The 24102-nt window shown below is 34.7% G+C and overlaps 5 protein-coding genes across 6 annotated transcripts; 2 read left to right on the top strand and 3 right to left on the bottom strand.

Moving 5' to 3' along the window:
* Nucleotides 1-2072: 2072 nt before the first annotated feature.
* LOC105967025 (protein EARLY FLOWERING 3) lies at nucleotides 2073-4951 on the top strand. The gene is made up of 4 exons (XM_088818177.1): nucleotides 2073-2404; nucleotides 2638-3407; nucleotides 3623-3674; nucleotides 3752-4951. Exons 1-4 carry the CDS (start codon nucleotides 2210-2212, stop codon nucleotides 4604-4606), a joined length of 1872 nt encoding a protein of 623 aa, XP_088674303.1. The 5' UTR covers nucleotides 2073-2209; the 3' UTR covers nucleotides 4607-4951.
* Nucleotides 4952-4976: 25 nt separating this feature from the next.
* Nucleotides 4977-9472, bottom strand: LOC105967155 (clathrin interactor EPSIN 1). 2 transcript variants are annotated; one of them, XM_088818178.1, is made up of 12 exons: nucleotides 9399-9472; nucleotides 9225-9276; nucleotides 9068-9119; nucleotides 8378-8457; nucleotides 8187-8265; nucleotides 7976-8059; nucleotides 7671-7816; nucleotides 7359-7577; nucleotides 7032-7186; nucleotides 6002-6204; nucleotides 5536-5902; nucleotides 4977-5449 (listed from the first exon to the last, which is right to left on the bottom strand). In XM_088818178.1, the coding sequence occupies exons 2-12, from the start codon at nucleotides 9263-9265 to the stop codon at nucleotides 5238-5240; spliced, it is 1638 nt and encodes a 545-aa protein (XP_088674304.1). In that variant the 5' UTR covers nucleotides 9266-9276; nucleotides 9399-9472; the 3' UTR covers nucleotides 4977-5237. The 2 variants fall into 2 exon arrangements, with proteins under 2 accessions (XP_088674304.1, XP_088674305.1); XM_088818179.1 differs by having other exon boundaries at nucleotides 9225-9273; nucleotides 9399-9458.
* A 4267-nt stretch (nucleotides 9473-13739) lies between these two features.
* On the top strand, nucleotides 13740-16930 carry LOC105967274 (vacuolar protein sorting-associated protein 32 homolog 1). The gene is made up of 8 exons (XM_012991876.2): nucleotides 13740-13963; nucleotides 14095-14247; nucleotides 14834-14933; nucleotides 15299-15384; nucleotides 15480-15571; nucleotides 15654-15768; nucleotides 15851-16031; nucleotides 16597-16930. Exons 2-7 carry the CDS (start codon nucleotides 14176-14178, stop codon nucleotides 16025-16027), a joined length of 642 nt encoding a protein of 213 aa, XP_012847330.1. The 5' UTR covers nucleotides 13740-13963; nucleotides 14095-14175; the 3' UTR covers nucleotides 16028-16031; nucleotides 16597-16930.
* Nucleotides 16931-17349: 419 nt separating this feature from the next.
* LOC105967238 (zinc finger CCCH domain-containing protein 20) lies at nucleotides 17350-18865 on the bottom strand. The gene has a single exon (XM_012991837.2). The coding sequence runs from the start codon at nucleotides 18691-18693 to the stop codon at nucleotides 17620-17622; it is 1074 nt and encodes a 357-aa protein (XP_012847291.2). The 5' UTR covers nucleotides 18694-18865; the 3' UTR covers nucleotides 17350-17619.
* A 3494-nt stretch (nucleotides 18866-22359) lies between these two features.
* Nucleotides 22360-24087, bottom strand: LOC105967061 (glutamyl-tRNA(Gln) amidotransferase subunit C, chloroplastic/mitochondrial). Its single transcript, XM_012991622.2, has 5 exons — nucleotides 23858-24087; nucleotides 23721-23761; nucleotides 23125-23180; nucleotides 22712-22763; nucleotides 22360-22613 (listed from the first exon to the last, which is right to left on the bottom strand). Exons 1-5 carry the CDS (start codon nucleotides 24044-24046, stop codon nucleotides 22538-22540), a joined length of 414 nt encoding a protein of 137 aa, XP_012847076.2. The 5' UTR covers nucleotides 24047-24087; the 3' UTR covers nucleotides 22360-22537.
* Between the last annotated feature and the right edge of the window lie 15 nt (nucleotides 24088-24102).

Here is a 24102-nt window from a genome sequence, read left to right as displayed (position 1 = left end):
TTATTCCAGTGAATATTTTGCGAGAAAAGGTTTATTCTTCACTTGCAGACGTGACATTTCTTTATGCTACAGTTTGAAGACAAAATTACCCTAATACTAAAAAGCTGTGAATGTGTTACTTAAGAAGAATAAATATTCCGTATAGAGGACCCCCTAAGGTTAATCTTCGTCTTTAAAAAGAAGCATAAAGAAATGTCACATCTGCAGGGTAGAATCAGTATTTTTCAGAAATAACCTCTCGACTCAAAAAGATTTCATGAAAAATCACATCATAGGGGGGTTGGTGTCAGATAAAAACAAACGTTGGTGGATTTTGATAATTACGGATAAGTAAGGGTATTTTTGTAATTTAGCCTAAGTTCATCGGGATTTTCGTAATTTACCCTAAATTTGTATCATTGTATGAGTTTAGAATCAATATTGTACTATATAATACACGATTCATAATAATATTATCAGAAGAAAAAAAAAATGGTATCTTATTATTATTAACTATTAAGCCATTTTCATATGGCTTTTGAGATCCTACACCGGGTGAAATACACCGGGTAGATCTTTACCATTAATATACACACAAACACACACACACCCACATTGGTGTGTGTAGATCAACGGTGAAAAATCACCCGGTGTAACCTTCACCGGGTGTAGGATAGATAAAACCTTTTCATATTTGAAAAAATAGAATCGAGTTGAGAATGGTCCCCTCATATATATTTTAATTAATAATCTGGGATTTTGACTTGTTCAATGAATCAAGATGTTTGTTTTAAAATTAAAACCATGAAGATAATTAATTATATTACATTAAATTGTATTGGCAACGAGACAAAGCGAAATAAGTAGAGCTAAAAAAATGATTAGTAAACTGATAGTTGATTGTGACAAGCCACTCCTTTTTGTACTTTAATCACTTCCCCCTTCTCCTGCTAAATTCATAAAAAAATAAAAATTAATAGTTTAATTATATAAATACCATTTCCCAAAAGGCTTCTTTTTAAAGAATCTAATATTTTACTCTATTGTCCATGTCATCTTGTAGTAAAAATACTTATTAAGAAAAAAAGAGTAAATTAATGTCAAATTACGAAAACCTCCTTCATGTTTGGATAATTACATCCACATCCTTCAACTATAAATCTTCTTTCACATCGACTTTTACGGTGTCAAATTCAACAGAATCTTCTAAATATCGTGGAATGTTCTCTAGTTTGTATGCAAAAATGCAGTTTCTGATGCACAACACAATCTGATGTTAACAAGTCAAGAGACACATCTTATGATCATCTGATCTTGTTTCAAAATATGGAGCTTGAATGGGTAAAACAGATACAAACTGGAGAATATTCCACAGAATCTAAAAGATTCCACTAAATACGACACCGCAAAAGTGGACATGTAAAAAGATTGATAATTGAGTGATTATTGTAATTACTCAAACATAAGAGGATTTTTTCGTAATTTGACCTTACCTCAGGGACGTCGGTCGTAAATTTACCTTAATAAACAGCCGTTCTTACATAGGTTCTGTTCTATCCAAAATAAATATGGGTCCACGAACCTTGCGCTTTTGAGCCCTTTCCCTTTCCAAAAGCCACTTTGTTTTCCCTAAAATTCTACCAAGTATCCATCTTCATTACACTATCTGCTTCTGTTTTTTCTTTTTTTTTTTTTTTTTTTTTTTTTTTGTGTTTTTCAATTGTATGATTTAGTTTGTTTACGGCAACTACTCTACCAATCGTATATGATTATGCTCTTGATATCCTGTTGAAAAAAGAAAAAAACAAAGGTATTTCTGCTTGCTCATGCTTTTTTGCTACTGTCTGTAGAAGAATCGTTTGTGTGTGTGTATTCTTTTCTTCTTTGTCTTTTGCGAGAAAGGGGAAAAGAATCAATTTCAGTGGAGAATTTTTCTCTGTGGGGGGACTGTCAGCTTTCTATGTTCGAGTTGAAGTAGATATTTTTCTGGGCATACATTTATTATATTGAGTGACACAGAGATTTGGAATTTCTCTCTGATTTTGTTAGAGAGAGAGAGAGTTGGAATTTCTCTGTGATTTTGTTTCAGAGAGAGAGAGAGTTGGAATTTCTCTGTGATTTTGTTAGAGAGAGAGAGAGTTGGAATTTCTCTGTGGTTTTGTTAGAGAGAGAGAGAGAGAGAGAATTTCTCTGTGATTTTGTTAGAGAGAGAGATTGTAGAGAGTAAAGAATGAGCATGAAGAGAGGGAAAGATGAAGAGAAAATGATGAAAATGGGGCCGATGTTTCCGAGGCTACATGTAAACGATACAGATAAAGGAGGGCCAAAAGCACCTCCAAGAAACAAGATGGCTCTTTACGAACAACTCAGTATCCCTTCTCAGAGATTCACTACCCCCTCTTCAAATCCCGTGCCGAGACCACAGGTGATTTTTCGATTCTTTTTTCTTTTTCCGCATATGATTTCAATATTTCCGATAAAAAGATTATAGTGTTGGCATTTCCGTATATTATTATTCATTTAAAATCAACGAAGATAAATGATCTTCATAATACCCGATTTCGAAATTTATCCATTTGTTGCTTCGGAAATCTCTCGATAACGAGATTGGCTATTATTAACTATGTGATAGTTAAACTTAGCAAAATGTACTTGCAGGAGTTTGCAAACATGTTCTTCTCCAATAAGCTACCTACTCAACATCAATCGGAAAAACAACACAGCCAATATTCCGATTCGACCGCTCCTCCATCAGCAAAAGTCGAGCGACGAAAGAAATCGGATGAAGATGACTTTAGGGTTCCAACTTTCCTACATCCAAGACCAATTCAAGAATGCGGTGAATATGATCATAATAATAATAATAATAATAATAATAATAATAATAATAATAATAATAATAATAATAATAATAATAATAATAATAATAATAATAATAATAGTACCGAAAAAATCGGCACATCCATGCCTTCTTTTTTCAACCGCCCCTCGAAATTCCGAAAGGCCAAACCGAACGACGTGCTCGAAATCAGTACTAGCCAAGAACAAGGGAAAAGCCGTAATAAAGAAGAGAGATCGAAAGAGGTTGTACATAATAATCGAGTTACTAAAGTCGTCTCAAATTCGTTGTCCGTTGAGAAAGCTGAAGAATCGAACAAACAAACCGATTTATCTTTGCGCCATGGACCGAGAGATGCCCCTGCGTCTGTTTTTGAGGAGAACATTGCAGCGTTGGAGAAAAGGAGTAGTACTAATTCGGCGAGGGCGTTTTCGTCAAAAGATTTGAGGGGCGACGAGAGGGGTGGTGGTGGAAGTGTGTGTGAAGATTCTGTATTGGAATCAATCTCGAGAGTGGATGTAACACCCGATGATGTGGTTGGAATAATTGGTCCGAAACATTTTTGGAAAGCTAGAAGAGCTATTGTTAAGTAAGTTTTCTTTTTGCTCGAATTTATTAAATTGCATTTGTTGCCTGTTTTAGAGAATTTCACTAAAAATGAAATTTTTGAAATACGAACATTTTTAGTAGCGAAATTCGAAGACATAAAGATAAACGACTCTTTTAAGTTCGTCTCTTTTTACTCCATTTGAATAACTTGGCCTTGTGTTCGTGTCTTTGACCATGTTATTGTCTTTTTTGCAGTCAACAAAGAGTTTTTGCAGTTCAAGTATTTGAGTTGCATAGATTGATAAAGGTAAGCTCGATTTTTCATTCAATTTTCCCTTTCACGTCACGATTTATTTTAATCATCGTAGCACGATTTATCATCAGGTCCAGAAATCTATCGCTGCATCACCGCATCTTTTACACGAGGAATCGCCTTATGTCAGCAAACCGAAGAAAGATTCTCCGATAACAAAAATCGCAATAAAATATCCAATTAAATCAATTCCCAATATTCCCAAGCAAAAAGTCGTCGAACCAAAAAAGCCTACTCAAGAAAAAGAAGTCTCGGCAGAAAATATTGCAAGGAGAGAATCGTCTTTTGCTTCCGTTCAAAATTGCGCTCCATCTTCCATTAGTAGCAATGGCAATGCTAGGAGCCCCTGGGCTTTCAACCAATCACCACACGGTCATCAATGGTTGATTCCGGTGATGTCACCTTCCGAAGGATTAGTATACAAACCCTACCCAGGCCCGGGATTTGTGGGGCCCGCACCTTCCTCGGGCGGGTGTGGGCCCGTAGGGTCAAATCCGTCAACGGGTGATTTTTTATCTCCCCATCATCAATATCCATTGCCAGCTCATCACCCCTATTTCCCACCTTACGGCATGCCGATTATGAATCCACCTCCCTTTTCGGGCCCGGATGCTGACGATGTCAGCATCCAGTGTCCGAATTTGAACGACTCGCACGTGCCTGAGGATGTTGAGGTGGCGGTGCAAGTTAGCGACGTGAGCAGCAGTCCGGTGCAGGATAGCGGCGTGGAAGTGAGGAGCGTGCTTCAGCTTTTCCCCACGTCGCCAGCTGTCGACGATGCCGCTTGGTCGAGCCAACGGCCGCCCAAGAGTGGGCAGCAGCAGGTGATCAAGGTTGTGCCTCATAATGCAAGATCCGCTACTGAATCTGCTGCTCGAATTTTTCAGTCCATACAAGAAGAGAGGAAACGGTACGATAAGTTCTAACTCTTGAATTTTCCCAGCCTCTCGAGAAAAAAAACGATTGGGTTCTTTTTTCCTTCTGTGGTGTTTGCAAGTTGTGTGTGTATATATATACATCATTAGATCAATCATGTGAGGCAATGACTACTCGACCGGCATTGTATTAGTAGAGTCTAATTTCGTTTTTTTTTCTCGTTTTGGTAAGTTTTGGCATCAAGGGACTATTGATTTTTAGTTCCATCCATTTTTTCTCCGACGAAAATAAAACGATGTTTACTTACTGAAATGATGTATCTACTTTATATGGCTACACTCAAGTAATCAATTTGTGTAAGCAGTAAAGTTGATCAATGAAGCTAGTTGATGGATATTGATGGGGGCAAAAGAGGGAGTGTTAAATACAATGAATATTTATCTTCAATATAAATAGCTAAAAATGATATAAATACAAACAAATATGCAAAAAAATCATCTTATAAGTCTTCAATACTTTACCTTATAGCACTAAGAGCAAAATACGGGCAATCGAAACACATGTACAAAAACACCTACCCTCATATACAAAGGTTTCACATGGTTCTAACCCATGCTGAAATTCCCAAGAGAATTTTTTTTGAAATAAATATATTAGCAGTTGAAGAGAAAAAATAGCAACTCATTTTTTAGAATCTCCATACCAAGATTGCTGGCCGCTTAGACTTGAGAAGAAGTCATCGTCGATTATTGGGGGAGTCGGTGTAGAACCTGATTTACCTACGCCCATAGCTTTGCCCATCTGAAGTGGGGGCGGAGGCCCCTTTTCTTTTTCTTCAGATCCATCGGTCAACCCACCGACAATGCCAACATCTGCTAAGTTGACCTTCTTGGCTGCAACGATAAAACGAATTAATTTTTATTTTTTTTATTTTTCTGGACTAAGATGGAACGAAAGCGTATAATTAAGAAATACTTACGAGCAGATATATTTAGATCGATCAATCCACGGCTAAAAGAATCGGCCCATATACCAGATACTGATTGAAATGGATCTTTCTTCTGAGGAGATTTGGTTTCAACAGAAGATTCTTTTATTTTGCCATGACTTGTGTCGTTATGGGAATTTTTGTCAGATACTGCTGACAAAGGATCTGCATGAGAAGTTAACTCATTGGATCCATCAAAACTGTTCATTGGAAATGCAGCAAAAGGATCGACTGTATTATTGCTAACTGTATCGGATTTAGCAGCCTTCTTGTCAAAAACTGGATCAGGTTCAGCAAAAAAATCGACTGTTGTGGAAACAGCAGGAGCTGTCTGGGAGGCAAATAGATCAATATTGGTCTGCAGAAAAGAACTTCAGTTGAATCGCGTACTATAAAAAACAAACGCATGCTCGTGCACTAAAAAAAACACATGAGACTCTTACATGCACGCACTCACCTGAGGTGCGGAACTCTTCGCTGCTTCTAGGTCGGGTTTTGCCGACACAAAATTTGCATCAGCAAATAAATCAACTTCTGATGGATTATTGCCCAAAGGAGTCAACTTATCAGTTGGAATAGATGCTGGTGGTGCATCCAAAAGATCGACGAAATTTTCCCCGAAAAGATCCACTTGGACTTGGTTACTTACAGCAGAAGGTTCTGTTTATCAGCAAAGACGAATTACCAAGTTTGTTGAAATCAGGTAAACTACAGCAGTAGGTATATCAGTTCACACATACAGTAGTCGCCAAAATGAAACTTCGAACAACACTTGAGGGGCAAAAATGTCCAAAAAAGTACAGACCATTTCAGGTACCCAGCTTAAGCAGAAATACCAGCTTTGTTGAATGCTATTCATGCTAGAGAACCTTTCCCTTGTGTAGATTATTATCAGAAAGTCCAATACTGGATGGTTGTTCGAGTGTGTTCAAACCATAACGAACTATTGACCAATAAAAAAGCTATATCCCCTAGAATTTACAAAGTAATTCTCTAAGGCCTCGTTTGGGAATGTTGATGGGATTGATACGATTGATTGAAATGGCTAGGATTACATTGTCCATGATAATATATTATGTGATTATCTATTTCTTGGGGATTTATCATTAAACGATCCTTGTATTTGGTAATATCCTTCATAGGATTGTGTAATAATAGGGGTTGAATTTGGACTAAATATCCTTCATGAGATTGGATTTTAATAAAATCCAAGCCCATTTTTAATCATGGGAGTGAAACCTAAACCCAAACATTTGCCAGCTTGATTATATTGTCTATCGAGCCTAAGCCTAATACTATTTTTTATTATGCATCGAAGGGAAAAGCATCCTTTTCTCTCTTCGATCTTGATGGTTAGAGCTAACTCCAAATGCTTGGAATCTTTCTTTGATTAACTTTAAATTTTCAAGTGCATAGACCTTAGCGAACCAAATAGTTCAGACTCTGCAGCATAACAATATAGACCACTTTAGAGAATTATTACTTACTAGAACTTGAAGTTCCCCGTGGATCGAAATCATCAAAATCGTCATCATATTTGTTTGACTGGGCAGTTTGTGAGGGACCTGAAGCATATTTGTCCGACTTGCTAGTTTTTGTAGATTTATTTGATGCAACGTTTGCAGTTGAGTCTTGTTCTTTCCTGCGGTAGAGAAGAAAAGAAAGTCTTGAAATGATCAAAACGATAGCATGCTAATAAAAATGCTTCAATCATTTGTAAAAGCAGCAAGCACAATCATAACATGCTTAAGATTATTAAAAAAAAAACGAGAGAGAATCCTATGCCTGCAGACTAATGATGTGACAACACGGACCTGCCAGAGCGAGAAGGCTTTTTCTTTCTGGTAGTCTTCTCGTATTTACCTTCACCATAGTAATCCTTGTCTCTGTAACTATCATTAGAAGTTTTAGATGTTTCACTGTCTCCTCTATTACCAAAACCTCCGTACCGATCATTACTCTTAAAGTTACTGCTACTGAATGAGGGTGCACCCGACTTGTATGTCATTCCAGATGATGAAAGTCCAATGTACCTAAAAAGTAATAGCAAGGCTGATAATCGTCAACAGAACAAGATACTCAAAAATTAAATAAACATGATATTACGCTTTAAAGTACGGGCTTACTTTTCACGATTGGTAGCAGCTTTATTCCGTACTTCTTGCATTTTGTCTTTGTCATTTAGAAGAGCCACTATGGTTTCAGCCTTTTTCCTCACATTAATTCCCAAATCCTTCCCATTCGGCTCCACATACTCAAAAGTTGACAGGGACTAGATAAATAGAAAATGAAATGAAAACTAAATTAGTAAGAGAATAAAAGACAAATTTACGCCTTCATCAATTAATATTCTGAATAAAGTTTTGGCATATTCGCCTTAAAAATTCATAAATAAATCAATGCCGGTTGTAAAAGGAAGTAAGATACATACAGATATCTGATAAGTATGTTCTATAATGTCATCAACAGCACGTTCGGATCCATGGGCCACCAGATACTCTATAACAGCCAATGCCTATCGCCGAAAATATTAGTTCCCAAATGTTCAGAAGGTGGCCATACAGAAAATAAACGAATATATTATTAAAAGTAAAATATCAAGAAAATTAATAGATGTCAGTATCCAGTAATTTCCGGCGTACCTTATATACGAAACGCCAATTCTTTCCCAACTCTGTCAATCTTGTCCAAATAACATTCATAATAATCTGACAATCAGTGCTGCACAATATCTCAATTATCAGACCAACTTAAATCAGATTTATCATTTATGTCAAAGAAGCAGGTAATGAAAATTTAGACAAACTACTGAAATGAAAATTATAGTATTTACAATTTCTTTGTGGCCTGTGCTATCTCCGCCAATGCTGTGCCATGAGGACCCCAAGGTTCGTCGTCCGTCGCATCCAAAGCCTAACTCAAACATATAAGTTAAAATTACATCTAAAGCAAATACTAATCATTTTCTAGGAAGAAAACAGTCGGTCAAACAATACATCAATTTGCCAGTCGAACGTAAATTTCTGCAGAAAATCTATATTGGAAAATGAAATTGTAAGGCCCGATGCAATGGCCTAAGGGCTAAAGTGTCCTAATTCTTAACTCTTAAGCATTCGTAGCTCACATTTTACGTTTAACGTCGTCGATATTTGATGAAATAAAATTTATGTAGTACGTAACGAATATCAACAAACAGTCGCTCGTCGTACATATATATTTTTCGATAACCCTTTTATCAAATTTTCAGTATCTCCTATAATACAATTATTTCGATACACGTTCTGATAGATACCCTAACATGATAACCGATATCGAACACATCCTTCACATAATTCCAGCATACAGAACAGCTTTGGACCATACACTAATATCAATATAAAAAATCTGCAGAATCCATTTTAACATGTTTCATTAAAATCAATATCCTGATAAATCAGACAGCAGTAAACAATCAACGCACGAAATCAAAAACTAATTAATCGACGGCTTTGAGCTAAAAATAGTCCTGCGAATTTAGTTTTACCTTTTGTTCGATCTCCGGAACCTTCAACACCTTCAAATTCACCTCCCTCTTTCTGTAATTACGTAGGGAAAAATAAAATTTATCGTGAATTCATTCGGAATAAAAAAATTAAATAAGTAATTGTATAAGAAAAAACGATATATAGAGTTATACGTACATTTCGCGGACTGTTTGATCGAAGACCTTCATAAAATCCATGGCTGCGTCTGCTGAAAGTGGGAAAGGAAAATAACAGATCAAATTGAGAAAATTGTGATGGATCAAAACATCAATTCAATGGAGATTGAATTGAAATATCGAGCTTTTTATTTGTGATTGGGGGAACGAACACCTTTGAGCAAATAGGAAGAAAGCGAGCACGAGAAATAAAATGGGATGATTTAATAGTAATATAATTAATACATTGCTCTCCGTAATTAGTCTTTTATAAAATAAAATAAAAATAAAAAAAATAAAAAGGTATTATAAATAGGGGTAATCACAAAAAAGCCCATGACAAGGGCACTTAATTAAAATATGGACATCCAACTTTTTTGTCTTCCAAATAAATCCACCCCATTCAAACTTATTTGCAAATAAGGAAAATCCTTTTATATATACCAAAATTACCCATAATTCATTGAAACCCAATTCAACTCCAATTTCATGATTTACACCCCAATTTAGCCCAATTTCATCAATTAACCAATTTTAACCCTAATTTCAATTTGGACCCCAATTTTAACCCTAATTCTTATCAATTCCACCAATTATGCTCTAACTTCCTTAATATTACACATTGACCCCGGATTTTAACAAATATATCACATTAACCCCCAAAACCTTTTTTTTTCTGAAAATAATTTTTTTTCTGAAATATTTTTTTTCCGGCCAGATTCCGGCGTTGACTTTTTTTTTTATTTATTGAATTTTGTTTTCCTGAAAATTTTTTCAGGCCGGTCAACGGCCGTTGACCGCTGGGTCTCCGGCGTTGACTTTTTTTTTTTTTTTTTTTTCTTAAAAAAAATATTTTAATTAATTTTACTGTCTTGGCTGCTAAATTACTGTCTCCGGCAGCTATTTAACTGTCGGAGACAGTAATTTAACTATTAATTGACTGTTTTTTTTTTTTTTTCTTCAAAAATATTTTAATTAATATTACTGTATTCGTTGCTAAATTACTGTCTCCAGCAGTTATTTAACTGTCGGAGACAGTAATTTAACTGTAAATTGACTTTTTTATTCTTAAAAAAATATTTTTAATTAATATTACTGTATTCGTTGCTAAATTACTGTCTCCAGCAGTTATTTAACTGTCGGAGACAGTAATTTAACTGTTAATTGACTTTTTTATTCTTAAAAAAAATATTTTTAATTAATATTACTGTATTCGTTGCTAAATTACTGTCTCCAGCAGTTATTTAACTGTTAATTGACTTTTTTTTTTTAATTTTTTTCCTTAAAAAAAATTATTTTAATTAATATTACTGTCTTGGATGTTAAATTACTGTCTCCAACAGTAATTTAACTGTCGTAGACAATAATATTAATAATATTACTGTTCGGAAAAATAATATTCATAATATTACTGTCCCAAACAGTAATATTACTGTCCCAAACAGTAATATTACTGTCTGAGACAGTAATTTAGTAGTCAAGACAGTAATATTAATTAAAATATTTTTTTTCTAAAAAAAAACAATTCAAAAAAAAAAAAAAAAAAAGTCAACGCCGGAGACCGGCGGTCTCCGGCGGTCAACGCCGGAATCTTGCCGGAAAAAAAACATTTCAGAAAAAAAATTATTTTCTGAAAAAAAAAAGTTTTGGGGGTTAATGTGATATATTTGTTTAAATCCGGGGTCAATGTGTAATATTAAGGAAGTTAGATCATATTGGGTGGAATTGATAAGAATTATATTATTGAGGGTATTTTAGACTATTTGTGAACCAAAATGCATTTAAGTCCCATGTGATGGGCCTTTTTGCCATTTGCCCTTATAAATATCTAACGAAACTCCTTGGAAATTATAATAAATAATTGAAATGATTCAAATCAATGAAAATATTATTTTGTTAAAATTAATTGATTCTTTCAAGTCGTTTTAATTAAGTTTGAAAACAATTCTAATAGATGAGGTTGTAATTGTATAGTTCAAGTTTTCATTCATCGGCAAAAAGCTCTGGTCAATTAGTAATATTTTTATGAAAGAAAGTATCAATAAATATGTCAAGTATTAAATTCAATAGATATTTAAGTTTTTTGTTCAGTCCGTGTTTAATAAAATGGTTCGGACTAGGGCTAGTTAAGCTCGACTCTAATATAATCGAATCATACTATCATGTATCGGTATACCGACTAATATTAATTTTTAGTATACGGTTGGTGCCAATTATTCTTCATATTTATAAAATTAATTATATGTCCTCCTAGACCCAAAAAAAAATATTAATCGAGATAATTATTCGTGGGTCGTGTGAGGCGTAAGTAGGGGACGGAATCAGACAAATCGAACAAGTTCCAAATTCGTTCCACAATTTTTTGGGGAAATCGAAAACTATTAATAGATAAAAAGTTCTATAAAAGAAAACAAAAATCGAGTGGTACGGGTATAATTAGTGATACGGGCTCAATTGTCCTAAAGCCCAAATAGTAAGAATCTAACATAAAACCCAAATGCAACAGGTTCAATCTCATATTGTTCATAACACTTCATAGAGCATGTCACTAGCTTCACGTGAGATAGATTCAGACGACGTATGTGACTATATTCGGCCTAATGTAAAAAATAAAGGTGGAAAGCCTGCAACATGACATGGACCGAGGAGAGGCCCACTTGCAGTAGAACCAAGAGCGACCACACCATCGGGCTCCCTCTAAATCGCAAAGAGCGAGGTAGCTCGCCCTCAGCTGACAAACACCGCTCGTAGTAGTTACACCACTCCCACATGTCATCTGACCAAAGTCAGAACATCGGACCAAACACTCCATCCCTACGATAGTATAAATACAGTCTTGAAGCATGAAGCAGAAGGAACGATGACTCTCCTGGATATTTCTAATACACATTGTTATTAGATTTCTTGGATATTTCTAATACACATTGTTATTATATTTCTCCAAATACAGTTATATTGTTTCTCCACGATTTCTACTAATTTTACGGACATAATGGTAACGCAGTAGACCGTACTCCGGCACTCCTTTTTTTTTTTCCGATCTCTTTGCACGCGTAAATTTCTTCTTATTTGGACTTTTCTCACTTCATGCTCATTCCACCTTTTCAATTCGTGATTGAGTCATTTAAGCTACACCAATTTTGAAACTCTATTTCCCTATCCGCTGGAAAACTAGAATCTCATTTATAATTTCAATTCCAATCATATTTCTTGAAATATCGGAGATTGATATAATATAAATTAAGAAGAAGAAAAATGATTTTTTCAAATGTTCACAACTACGCGGATGTGAATAAATAAATCCATACAACACTATGCTCGTGTACAACCAAATGTCAACTGATTTCCCCCCCAATTTGTATTCAATTTAATTTTAATATAATAAACCAGCCTTAAAGTTTACAAGACAAATTAAACTCAGAATCGGGTTTATGCACCTTGCGTTACATGAATCAAACATAATTGAAATTGATCCGAGTAAAAGGTTGACTTTAAGTAAATAAATAATATCAGAAATTCGAATGAAAATATATGGAATATACACACACAAGACAAATTATGTTCCAATTTTGTTTTATTTTCTAAATTAAATAAACAAAGACTCGCTTGAAACAAAAACAAAGGCTGTGTTTGGTAAGCTTTTGGGCTTCCATTTCCATTTTATTTTGGGGAAAGATGTTTTGGGAGAAGAATTTGAAAATTAAATAAAGTTTGTTTGTGTTTTGGGAGGAGACAATTTGTACTGTAGCAAGTCAAATCATGTCTGAAAGGTGTTGGAAAAAGGTATTTTGGAAGAAAAATTTAAAAGATAAAGTGATTTGATTTTGTATTTTAGTGAAGACAATTTTCACTGTAGCGGTCTAATCATGTTTGTTAGAGAGAGAAATATTTGAATTTGTTTTGGGGAAAGTTTTTGAAAATAGTGTAGAAATATAATTTTCATTTTGGAGAAAGTGTGGAAAGAATTTGAAAACGGTAACAAACATAGCCAAAAAGTCCAGTACCAAAACAAAATAATAATTAGGGTAAATTACAAGCACCCCTGAGGTATGGTTAATTTATAAAAAATCCCTCTTGTTTGGATAATTACATCTACCCCTTAACTATGATTTTTTCTTACAACTCCACCCTTATGGTATCAAATTCAACATAATCATCTAGATTTCGTGAAATGTGCTCTAGTTTGTACTCGTTTTGTGTAAAAATACATTTTCTGATGCACCACAATCTGATATATACAAGCCAAAAAACACATATTATGATCATCTTACAAAAATGTAGAGGTGGAATAGGATAAAACGGGTACAAAAGTGATAATATTCCATATAATCTCGAAGATTCCACTAAATTTGAGGAGTTGAGTGGTGGTTGTAATTATCCAAACAAGAGGGGGTTTTCGTAATTTGACCTTACCTCAGGGGTGGTTGTAATTTACCCTAATAATTATAAAAAAGAAATATAATAAATAAATTAAAATAAAAACTCAGTCCAAATCCCAATCCAATTGGTCGGTCACATTCCCGACATGCACAGCGTGTCACTATATAATTCCCCAAACCCACCCCAAAACGATCTAATATACGAGTAGGAGACTTCTGAACAGCGACGTCAACTACTTATACAAGTTCTTTCACGTTGTTCATCAACATTCCCAAATACTTCGAAATCACGAAATTAAACATTCGCCGCAAAATTCACGAACGATTCTCCATCGGTTGAACTCCTACTCAGATTCACAAAGTACGCGTTTAATGTATTTACAATACTGATTTATTTGATAATTTCATATGATTATTCCGTATGAATTTTGTGTTGTTTGATTGTTGATATTCCCCGATCGAAGTGACGTCGTATTCGCAATTTTTCTGCAGGGTTTAAGGAATTCAATTTTCTGTTCTTCGATTTTAGCTGAAAAAAAAGGAAGTAGTTTTGATAAATAAATCATCGACAAAATGTTTTCAAAAATGTTCGGAAAGCCTGCTCAACAGGCGGATCCTCTGGCATCGTTAGAGAAATTAAATGAGGTATGTGATTCTGCTCTATGATTTTATCTCAGCATTTAATTTTTTTTTTTTTATGTATAATCTTGTTCGTCTTTTTTGGGTATATGCTGGTATTACTCTGTCTTGCAATGAGTTGACTCGTTTATTTGTTGATGAATAAATTAATTATTTAGTTGTAGAAAAGTGTAGGTTTTCAGCTGACTGTGTAGCTGTGATTTATATGTATAGATTGTATATAGTTACAATTTCGAATACATAGCAAAGACATACATGATGCATATTGTTTGTTAGCGTCGGGCTTGGCTGTAACGGAATCGTGTTTTTTTTGCTGTTGTGAAGATTTGTTATCTTACACGAGCCCTAGGTTAAAATTAATAATGTGCATTCTTTTTGTTTATCGATTTTTCAACTCTAGCTCTCGATCGTGAATGTATTACTTAATAGTTTGTTGTATTTGCACATCGATAGTCAAACAGCGGATGCCCTGCAAACTTCCCATATGATGATATTGATACCTTCTCTCAGCTTATGTCTATCTATTTATTTATTGATTTTTTTTTGGTTGTTATTTTTAATTTTCTGAATATACGACGGGATTGGTTTGCAGACTCTTGAAATGCTAGAGAAGAAAGAGAACGTCTTCTTGAAAAAGGCTGCTGCAGAAGTTGAAAAGGCAAAGGCGTTCACTAGAGCGAAAAATAAGAGAGGTATGGTGTACTGATTGTAGGTTTGTTATAAGTCCTTGTATAAGTAACTTAAACTTTGCTATATACTTATACAGCACAATCGTACGAGAAATTTTTGCTTTATAACTCTATAGTTTGTCGACCTTCTAAAGCCTCTCGTGTCAGTTCTGAATGTAATAATTGTCTTTTTCTGTAACTACATTTATAGCATCGTTCGTCACCTATTCTCGTTTTATTTTAATCCAGCGTATGGCAGGGTGTGGTATTCATACACTAATTATGTTGCTTTGTGCTCTATATTTTAATGGCAATAGAATATTTTTCAAATTTTGTAAAGTGGGAATTTCTGGTATTTTTATCTTTTTTTTTTTTTTTTTTTTTTGTAGCTGCAATACAATGTTTGAAAAGGAAAAAACTTTACGAGCAACAAATTGAACAGCTTGGTAATTCCCAGTTGCGCATTCATGATCAGGTGCTCTTGACAGGTTTTTCATCGGTGCTTTTTTTTTTCCTTTTTTCCTGTTGCATATTTTAATCTTATTAAATTACGATGTGCCTTGGTTGCAGATGATAATGATTGAAGGGGCAAAAGCGACAACAGAAACTGTTGATGCTTTGAGAACTGGAGCAGCTGCTATGAAAGCTATGCAGAAGGCCACGTAAGTTGTATTCATCAATCGTTTAATTTTCTTTTTTTTTTTTGTTTAATCTGATATCCTCTAATGAATTTTGCTCATGTAGTAATATCGATGACGTGGACAAAACGATGGATGAGATTAATGAGCAGACCGAAAATATGAAACTAATTCAAGAAGCACTGTCTTCTCCTCTTGGTTCTGTAGCTGATTTTGACGATGTATGCGTAGTTTTATGGGTGTGTACGTGTTCGTATTTCCTTTCTTCAGAAGAAGGTTTAATATCTTGATTCGATTCTGCAGGATGAATTGGAGGCAGAACTTGATGAACTTGAGGGAGCTGAACTGGAGGAACAACTTCTGCGACCTACACCACATTCTCCTGTTCGAGTGCCTGGCGGAAGGCAACCATTAACACAGATTGATGAGGAGGAGGAAGAACTTGCTCAACTGCAGAGGGAAATGGCAATGGCACTTTGAGGAGGTAATTTTTTACCCCATATTATTAAAACCTTTTTTTTTGGGGGGAATCGTATATTAGGCTTGATAGATAATAATATAATCGGATGTTAATCAAGAAAAATGGAGGATGCTTAGTCAAAACTCAACCCCCATATGAAATATACTACCCAATACGAGAGCTGAATAATCACACACCCCAAACATAAGATAATCTGATATTACATTATGGTCGACAGTTTAATCAATCTTATCAATCCCGTCGACATTCCTAAACGAGGCCTTAGTTGATCAATGTACTTGTTCTTTTTCGTTGCTTTACTTTGATGAAACAATCTGAGTCCATTGTTTCTTTTGTTACCAATATAGTGATTTTTTAGTGGGAAAAAATCACCTAATTCGACGTAACTTAAATATCGCACGTAAAAGATAATGAAGATTGGATTATTTGTGCCCATTTATGCAATGCCCGATGAAAGATACATTCAGTTTTTCGTCTCTGAAAGACGAAGTATGTCACTCAAAAGTGGTATTTTTTTTTTACCCTATGCACAAGATTAACTACAGTTATTTTGATGCTCTTCTTGCAGTTACCATATCTCAAGGCCAAATGAACTGTAAAAACAAAGTACTGTTATATTATGGAGATGATGGTTTTGAGCCTGCTACTACTGGTTGTGTATAGATGACATGGAATGGTTTGTTTTTATTCTTCAATTTTCATGCATAAATTGTGTGCTTCGTGTTTTTTTTTTTTTTAATTAATTTACCCGAAATATATTTTGCATTCTTTTGGGACCGATAGTCCCGATTAAGCAAATCTTATTTTCGAGCACTGCAAATCTGCAGTTGTGGATTGATGATATCAACTAGGCCATGTTTGATATGTTTGATTGGCTTTTTGTTTAATCTATTAATTAGTGCTAATTTTTCTTTTCATAGTATGGTTCAAGGCTTGTGATTAATTGTTGGGTCGCAATTTAATCGAACAATTTTACTTGATTAAAGATGTTCCAACGGTTTGTTTTATGTTGCACCACGTAAACTTTACATATTCAGGAGTGTGATTGTAGGTAGATTTACGATGAAATATTGATCGGTCTACTAAATATTTATGTATGAGCTCCCCTAAATAAAAAATGTTATGCTAGTACTTATGATAATAAATAAATAATTTGAAGAAATTGATTTTTCTAATCACCATTTGCATATAATTATATATTTAATGAAAAATTATAGAACCAAAACCACTTAAAAATGAAAAAATCAATAGGCAAAATTAAGTCATTATAATAATTACCACATCCGAAGAATCTAAGTTGGACTTGGTAAAAAAACAATTATAAAATATAAACTTAAAATTCATATTTAATATCATTTACAAAATTACACAGCTGCCAAGTTACTTAGTTCTGTAAAATAGTAGTAATAATAAACGCCAACAAAATAGAGATTAATCCACACTTGCCCTACCCGCTCATTCTAGTAACCCGACCCGAATACCCGTATTTACAAAACAGCTTCAATTTAGTCAAGCACAGTCAGAGAAAAAAATGTCCGGGTTATATCAAAAGGGTGCCCCACCCGTTCCAAAAGCGGTAACTCGACCCGTTTTAGTTCACGAGTTCATTAACCCAGTCAAAATCGGGGCACAGACCATCATCTGAGTTAACTCGGTTCAGAGAGTTTTCCTTACCGAGTTTCGCGTAGATTCTTTCACGCAGTTCTCTTCCCGACTCAACTCTCTCCATGAATGGCTCCTCTTCGAACGAAGTTCCCCATGCATCGACAGTGCTAAACCCTGGGCTGACTCGGGCTCGAATCGGAGTGTTGGGGAGGTTCGTGAAACCGGGTCGGGTCGTGGGAGGGCTCCGTGGAGATCCGATACGGATCCCCCAAGTGGGTGGGCTAACGCTCATGCCCAGACCCATGTTCATCTTGTTGAGCTGCAGATAGCGCATCGACTCAGCGAGTTGGTTAACCGAGTTCGGAGATACCGGCGGCGAACCGGTCGTCGGGGACAAAGGTGAGAACAATGTAGATTTCGGCGAGGAACCGAACATAGGCATGGCAGAAAGCGAGTCATGTCCGATTCGACTCGGAGACGCCTCGGGGCTGGTGGCCGAGTGGGTCAGAACTCGGAGCTGGTCCGGCGTGTGGGCGAAGAAGCACACGCGCCGGTGGCAGTGGGTCCCGTCCTTGCACGGCAGCGTGCGGTAGCGAGCCGGGTGGAGCCACGACTCGAACACGCCGTGAGCGTACTCGCAGGCGTCCCCCCTCCTGCACTCGCCCCTGCGAAAGTCGGGGCACGCGCCGCCGGAGTAGTGGAACCTGCGCGGATCCCGACGCCGCGCCTTCTCCCCAGGGTGAGCGAACGGGCACTCCGTCCAGTCGTGCGATCTGGCGAGGGCGCACTTCTTCACCTTGAACTCGAACATCCTGAAGTTATCGCACGAGAACGCGTCCACCGGAACGTCGAAATCGTCGGCGAAATCTCCATCGTCGTTGTTCGACGGCAGATAACGCAGCAGCGCCGCCATAGCATTCACGTCGAATGTAGCATCGGCGCACGACGGCGGAGCGTAGATCTCGGCCGTCGGATCTTCGACGAAATGGTAATCCCAAGGTTGGATTCCGACCGTTGGATTTGACCGGGAATGATCTCTGATCTTCATCATCGTCATCATTTTTCTCCACAGTTTATAATTCCTTTTTCTTTTTTTTAACCTCACTCACTTTTATCTGTATACAGTCACAGAGGTTCTAATTTATACTACTTTGTTAACTATGGTTAGTTGATCTGACTTAACCATGGTCACGTTAAAATATCTAGTTGCTCCTCCCCCCACTATATCCTAATCCAGTAGCTTTACAAGCTGTGGGCTTAAAGCATATAAATCCAATTTCCTAAACTTATTTATTCTTTATTTATTAAAAAATAAAATATTAATGACTTTTTCCCCCCTAAACTTGCCTTCACATTTCCTTCAATTTCTCACGGACAATTTTTTATAGTAAACTACGGCGACTCCCGATATAAGATCAAATTACGAAAATATATCTTTTGTTTTGGTAATTATAACTATTTACTAATTATAAATTTTCTTACACGTCTGGTGTATATTAAATTCAACAAAATTTTCTAGATTATGTGGAATGTTCTCTAGTTTGTACTTGTTTTGTGCAAAAAACTATTTCTGATGCACTACAATCTGATATTTACAAGTCAAGAGACACATCTTATGATCATCTTGTTTCTAAATATAGAGCTCGATTGGGGTAGAACATGTAAAAACTGAGAAATATTTCATATCCATACTTTTTTTTAAGTAGGGGGAATGAATTGTGGGTCCCAATGCAATTAAGGACAAAATTAATTGGAAAATGAATAAAACAGAGGACTTGTTTGTTTGGTTGCACAAGTAAAGTAAAGATTTCCTTGGTCTTTGTAATATTGGAATTTAAGCTTTGTTCTGATTCAAGTATCTGTATCTCAGATATTAATCCAATAAGGAAACCAATTTCTGGGTTATTTTATACTACAATTACAGTAGATTATTTAGGTAATTTTACTTTTTGGATAAGACGGTAAATATATTTATTTATACTATACAATTTAAGATATTTCCAATTTAATAGAAAAAAATATACTTTAATTGGGATGAAATTGTACGTGCTCATAATAAATACCCAGTAATTAATAATTCTTGCTAAAAGACATCCGATAATTAATTATTGCCAACTCCAACTACCAATAAAAAATAAAATAAATGCTCTTTACTACACTCAGTTTTGCTTCCTTAACTATGTTGTTTGATGTCCCCCATTTCGTTCAAAGAATTTGTACAGCTTTCAGAATTATTCTGGTCTATAAAATAAATAATTGAATTGAATAATTTGGAGTTAAGAAATATAAATTTATAATAATGATTTTAAACTTTAGGAAGATGAATAAAAATCGTGTCCAAGAAAATTAAAAGGCCTAACATGCACAAGTTACATAATAGACCATTAGAGAGCATTCGGCATTCCTACTATGAAATTTATTAGTTGCGTAGAATCAACGGTTTCACGAGAAATTAAAAGGTGACCCGTATCAGACGGCCTAACAGTTGGAGGAACTGAATTACTGTCAATTGATTCAAGTTTGAATTTCCTTGCCAACGGTCGCTTTGTCGAGTTTTTCACACATGGTTAGTCTAATGTGATTTAACGATAATTAGTTTATTTGATTGGCATTAGGACATGATTTTGTGATAGTAATCACGATTTTCAATATTAATATTAAAGTATTTAAGATTTCATTTAGTGATAAAAAAAGGGGGGCAATTTGCTAAACATCCCTAAGCACTAATACATTTTCAAATGAGGACATATTTTTGTATTTTGCTAAAAGTTCATCGAACAACTTAATTAGAGACCTTAGATAGAAAGTAGTTGTTTTAGACTGAAAATATGTTACTATCCTCTAACTTATCCGTCATAAAAAACCACGACGACTCCAAAAAAAAAGGGCATTTATTTTACTATTTCGGCTCTCCCTACTACTCCCATGCCGCCAAGCGCCTAATATCCGCCACAAATTGGTGAAAAAATGTTATTTTCATCTAAAATGTCTATTATGTCCAATTTCTCCGACCAAACTGTCTATTTTCAATCTAAACTCTCTAACTAAGCTCCAACTAAATTGTCGATTTTCAGTTCAGCTATCTATTTTTAGTCTTAACTGTACAACTAAGTTGCCTCGTCAGATTTTTAACAAATTCAAAATATTCAAACTGTTAATTATACAAAATGTTTTTGAACGAGACACTTTTGTTGGCACCACGTAAATGGAACAACACTTTTAGAATTGTGGTGAAGTTTGACCTAAGAAAATGGTAAAATTATAATCTTTTTAGGTAAATTTTATTTTTACATAAACGACAGAGTTGGTGGTTGGGAGGTGGGGGTTGAAGGAAATCCGTACGCTCGCCACGTGGCAGGCATCCATCACGTGAGGGGAAAGCATGGCAGTCAAGGTAGGTACACGTGTCGGGTGGCGTGTTGTTATTTGAAAGCGACAGGTGATTACGTGGCAGTCGTCTTGTGGATATGTACGAGGCCTTGTCCTTTGAGTTTTAGATACTCGTGATTTTATTCTTTTTCTAACTAATTTTTTTTTATTCTTTTTAATATATTAATATTAATAATATGGCTTTGGATTTAAGCTTTCAACTTTTCCACATCCCCATGCCTTATCCATAAGGGCGTTGTGCATTGGTGGGTGGGTTGCTCTCACACAAGATTTTATTTCAAGAATCCAATAATATTATAAAGAAATATATCTAATAAATTATCCAAAAATATATATATAATAAATTAGCAAATATAAAGAAATATTTTTAGAATTAATATTTAAAATTGTTGGATAATTATCTTATAAGTTATTTGTATTCATTATAAGATCCGGGACGGGAAATAGAATATTATTTTTAAATAATTTTACTTGCTCTCCAACAGCTTATTTTTAAATTTTTAAGATATTTATTTTAAATTACCAAAACACTTTGAAAGAGCTTATAAACTCTTTAACATCTTATAAGCTTATCCAAACACGTAAAATATATAGACAACCTCACTAGAAAACCTGAATTATATATACCGACGTGCTCAAGATTAAGAACTACAATTTGACTTTTTGGAACCATTTATAAACAAATGTTTTTTCAAATTGTGTTTTAATATTATCTTTGATATATAGCAATGAGATACTAAAGTAATCAAAGGTAGAAAAAAATTCTATAAATAAAAAAAATTGAATATAATCATGCACTACGAGTCTACGAATATATCCATGAATAATAATGTAGATTGATCCATCACTTATAGGCATTATGACTATCATTATTAACAATTAAATATCATCATTTTATTAATTGAAATAAGAAAATTATTTTCTCAAAATATTGTCCAAAAGAAGAATGAAACATGAAGTTAAATATATTCCAATTCAAAATGAATTCGATAAAATGAATTATAAATTGATTAGTCAACTATGGGCTAGATATATAATACGGCAAATTACAGCCCAACTTCATAGGTAAGCCCAAACTAATAAAAACCCATTCTTTTTGGATAATTACAACCACCCCTCAACTATGTATTATCTCACGAAACCCCCTTCATTCTTTAGGTAAATTGACACCGTAAGGATAGACGTGTAAAATACATAGTTGAAGGGGTGGTTGTAATTATCCAAACATAACGGGGTTTTTCGTAATTTGAGCATAGGGGTGGTCGTAATTTGCCATTTATAATATCAATTGGACCTAATAAATTGCTTTTCGGACTATGGGCCTGCGTTTGAATACTTCATCGATGACAAGGTAACAATTTTTCATTTTTTTTTTTCCCAATTTTCCAAAATAGACAACCACAGTTAATATTTTCATAATAACAACAAAACAAAATTGCTAATGCAAGAAAATAATATAAAGAAGAAGAAGAAAGAAAAAAGAAGTCACCTAAATGGCAAGTCAACTGTATTCATCACTCCTTGTTCAAGACTTTCGGAACTTTGATATACAAATCTTCGAATGTGGGCACAGCAGCTATTATAGCATCCCTATAACATAAGAGTTATAGTTTAATTAGCGATAATTGCAATTTGCTCGTCGCAAATTATGCTGGAGAAAGTAAATAAATAAAATAAAATTTTGTTACCTGTTATCAAATACTTCTGGCACGTCAATTCGCAGATTGTCACCTTCGGTATCTTTAGATCCAAGAAAGAAAATCCATCAACTTATACTCAAATAGCTTACAAAAATATGTAACAATTATTTTTATCGGAAAAAAAGAAGAAAAAAAAAACTGAATTATTATTGGATAAATAAGAGCTTACAAAAAAAATTCAACGTCACTCGGATAAATAGAGTAGAGTGCAAGCAATGAAATCATGACATGTATTAATCTTCGTATGACGATTTCAAATGTGGTGCTTATTGTCTTTATAGGAATTTTTAAGGATTTCAATTATTCACGCATCAATTGCATCATATGAATTCAAATAAGTAATATGTAACATATTATTTTAACATTCAACGACTAAGGTCTAACTTCGAATGTTAAATCACCTGCTCGTATCGCTGGTTCGATACTCTGAAGGTCAACGGCCTGAAGTTGACCAAACCTGTTCCATATTCACACAGTGAAAAAACGAACAAATTTCTTTAGTAGATTACAAAATGCTCAAAATAATCACAAGAATTTACACAATGTTCCGTATAGATAATTGAATTTTTTTCTTCTATTAAGTGATTTGTTTTTCTCTATTTACTTGCAGTATCTTCTGCATTAAATCCACTAGAACGAGCTTATTATATTCATACAAATACACGACGAAAAATATGATGTTGTTCGATTAATACCAACAGCTTCATCTTCTAAAACATGTATGTACACTACCAATCTACCACAATGCAGATTAATCCTTGATAGTACATAAATATTTTGATCCTTTCAAAGCAGATACTAATCCTTAATTAATTTTAAAAAGTTAATTAAGTTAAACTATTATATTAACAAATAAATTATCTTACTATAGTTCCATAGACGAGGAATCGTTTTTAGAGATGAAGAGAATTTACCAATTGGATCAAAATAAAACACACAATACACATATATAGTGTGTGTATTGCACACATTATACATACACAAACAAGTAAATTACCAGTTTACCACTTGGCGGATTTTTGGGGCAAATTCTTCAACCTAAAAAATCCAACAAACAAAAATTAAAATTGAAATTAATTTTTTTTTGGCGGAAGAATTTACATGTAAACGGAAACCAAAAAATGAAATTAGTACTTGTTGTGGGGTGAGAGAAATCCGAGCAGTTTGAGCCAAACGCGAAACATCCGGTGGCTGGAGACACGCTTTTACAGTGTGGAATCGCTTATTTTGAAGAAGTGCTTTTGGGAAAGCACTTTTTCTGCTGAAGGTGATAAGCGGCGGAGTTGCTCGCAGAAAGAGAGCTGCTCTGCTACAGCTACTCATCTCAGTTTCTGATAATGAGAGACGATAATAATAAGAGATAAAATCGGATTTAATTA

The sequence above is a fragment of the Erythranthe guttata genome, chromosome 5 (genome assembly GCF_056151865.1).
Source record: "Erythranthe guttata isolate IM_541 chromosome 5, IM_541, whole genome shotgun sequence".
Lineage (NCBI taxonomy): Eukaryota > Viridiplantae > Streptophyta > Magnoliopsida > Lamiales > Phrymaceae > Erythranthe > Erythranthe guttata.
This window is presented reverse-complemented; position numbering and strand designations above follow the sequence as displayed.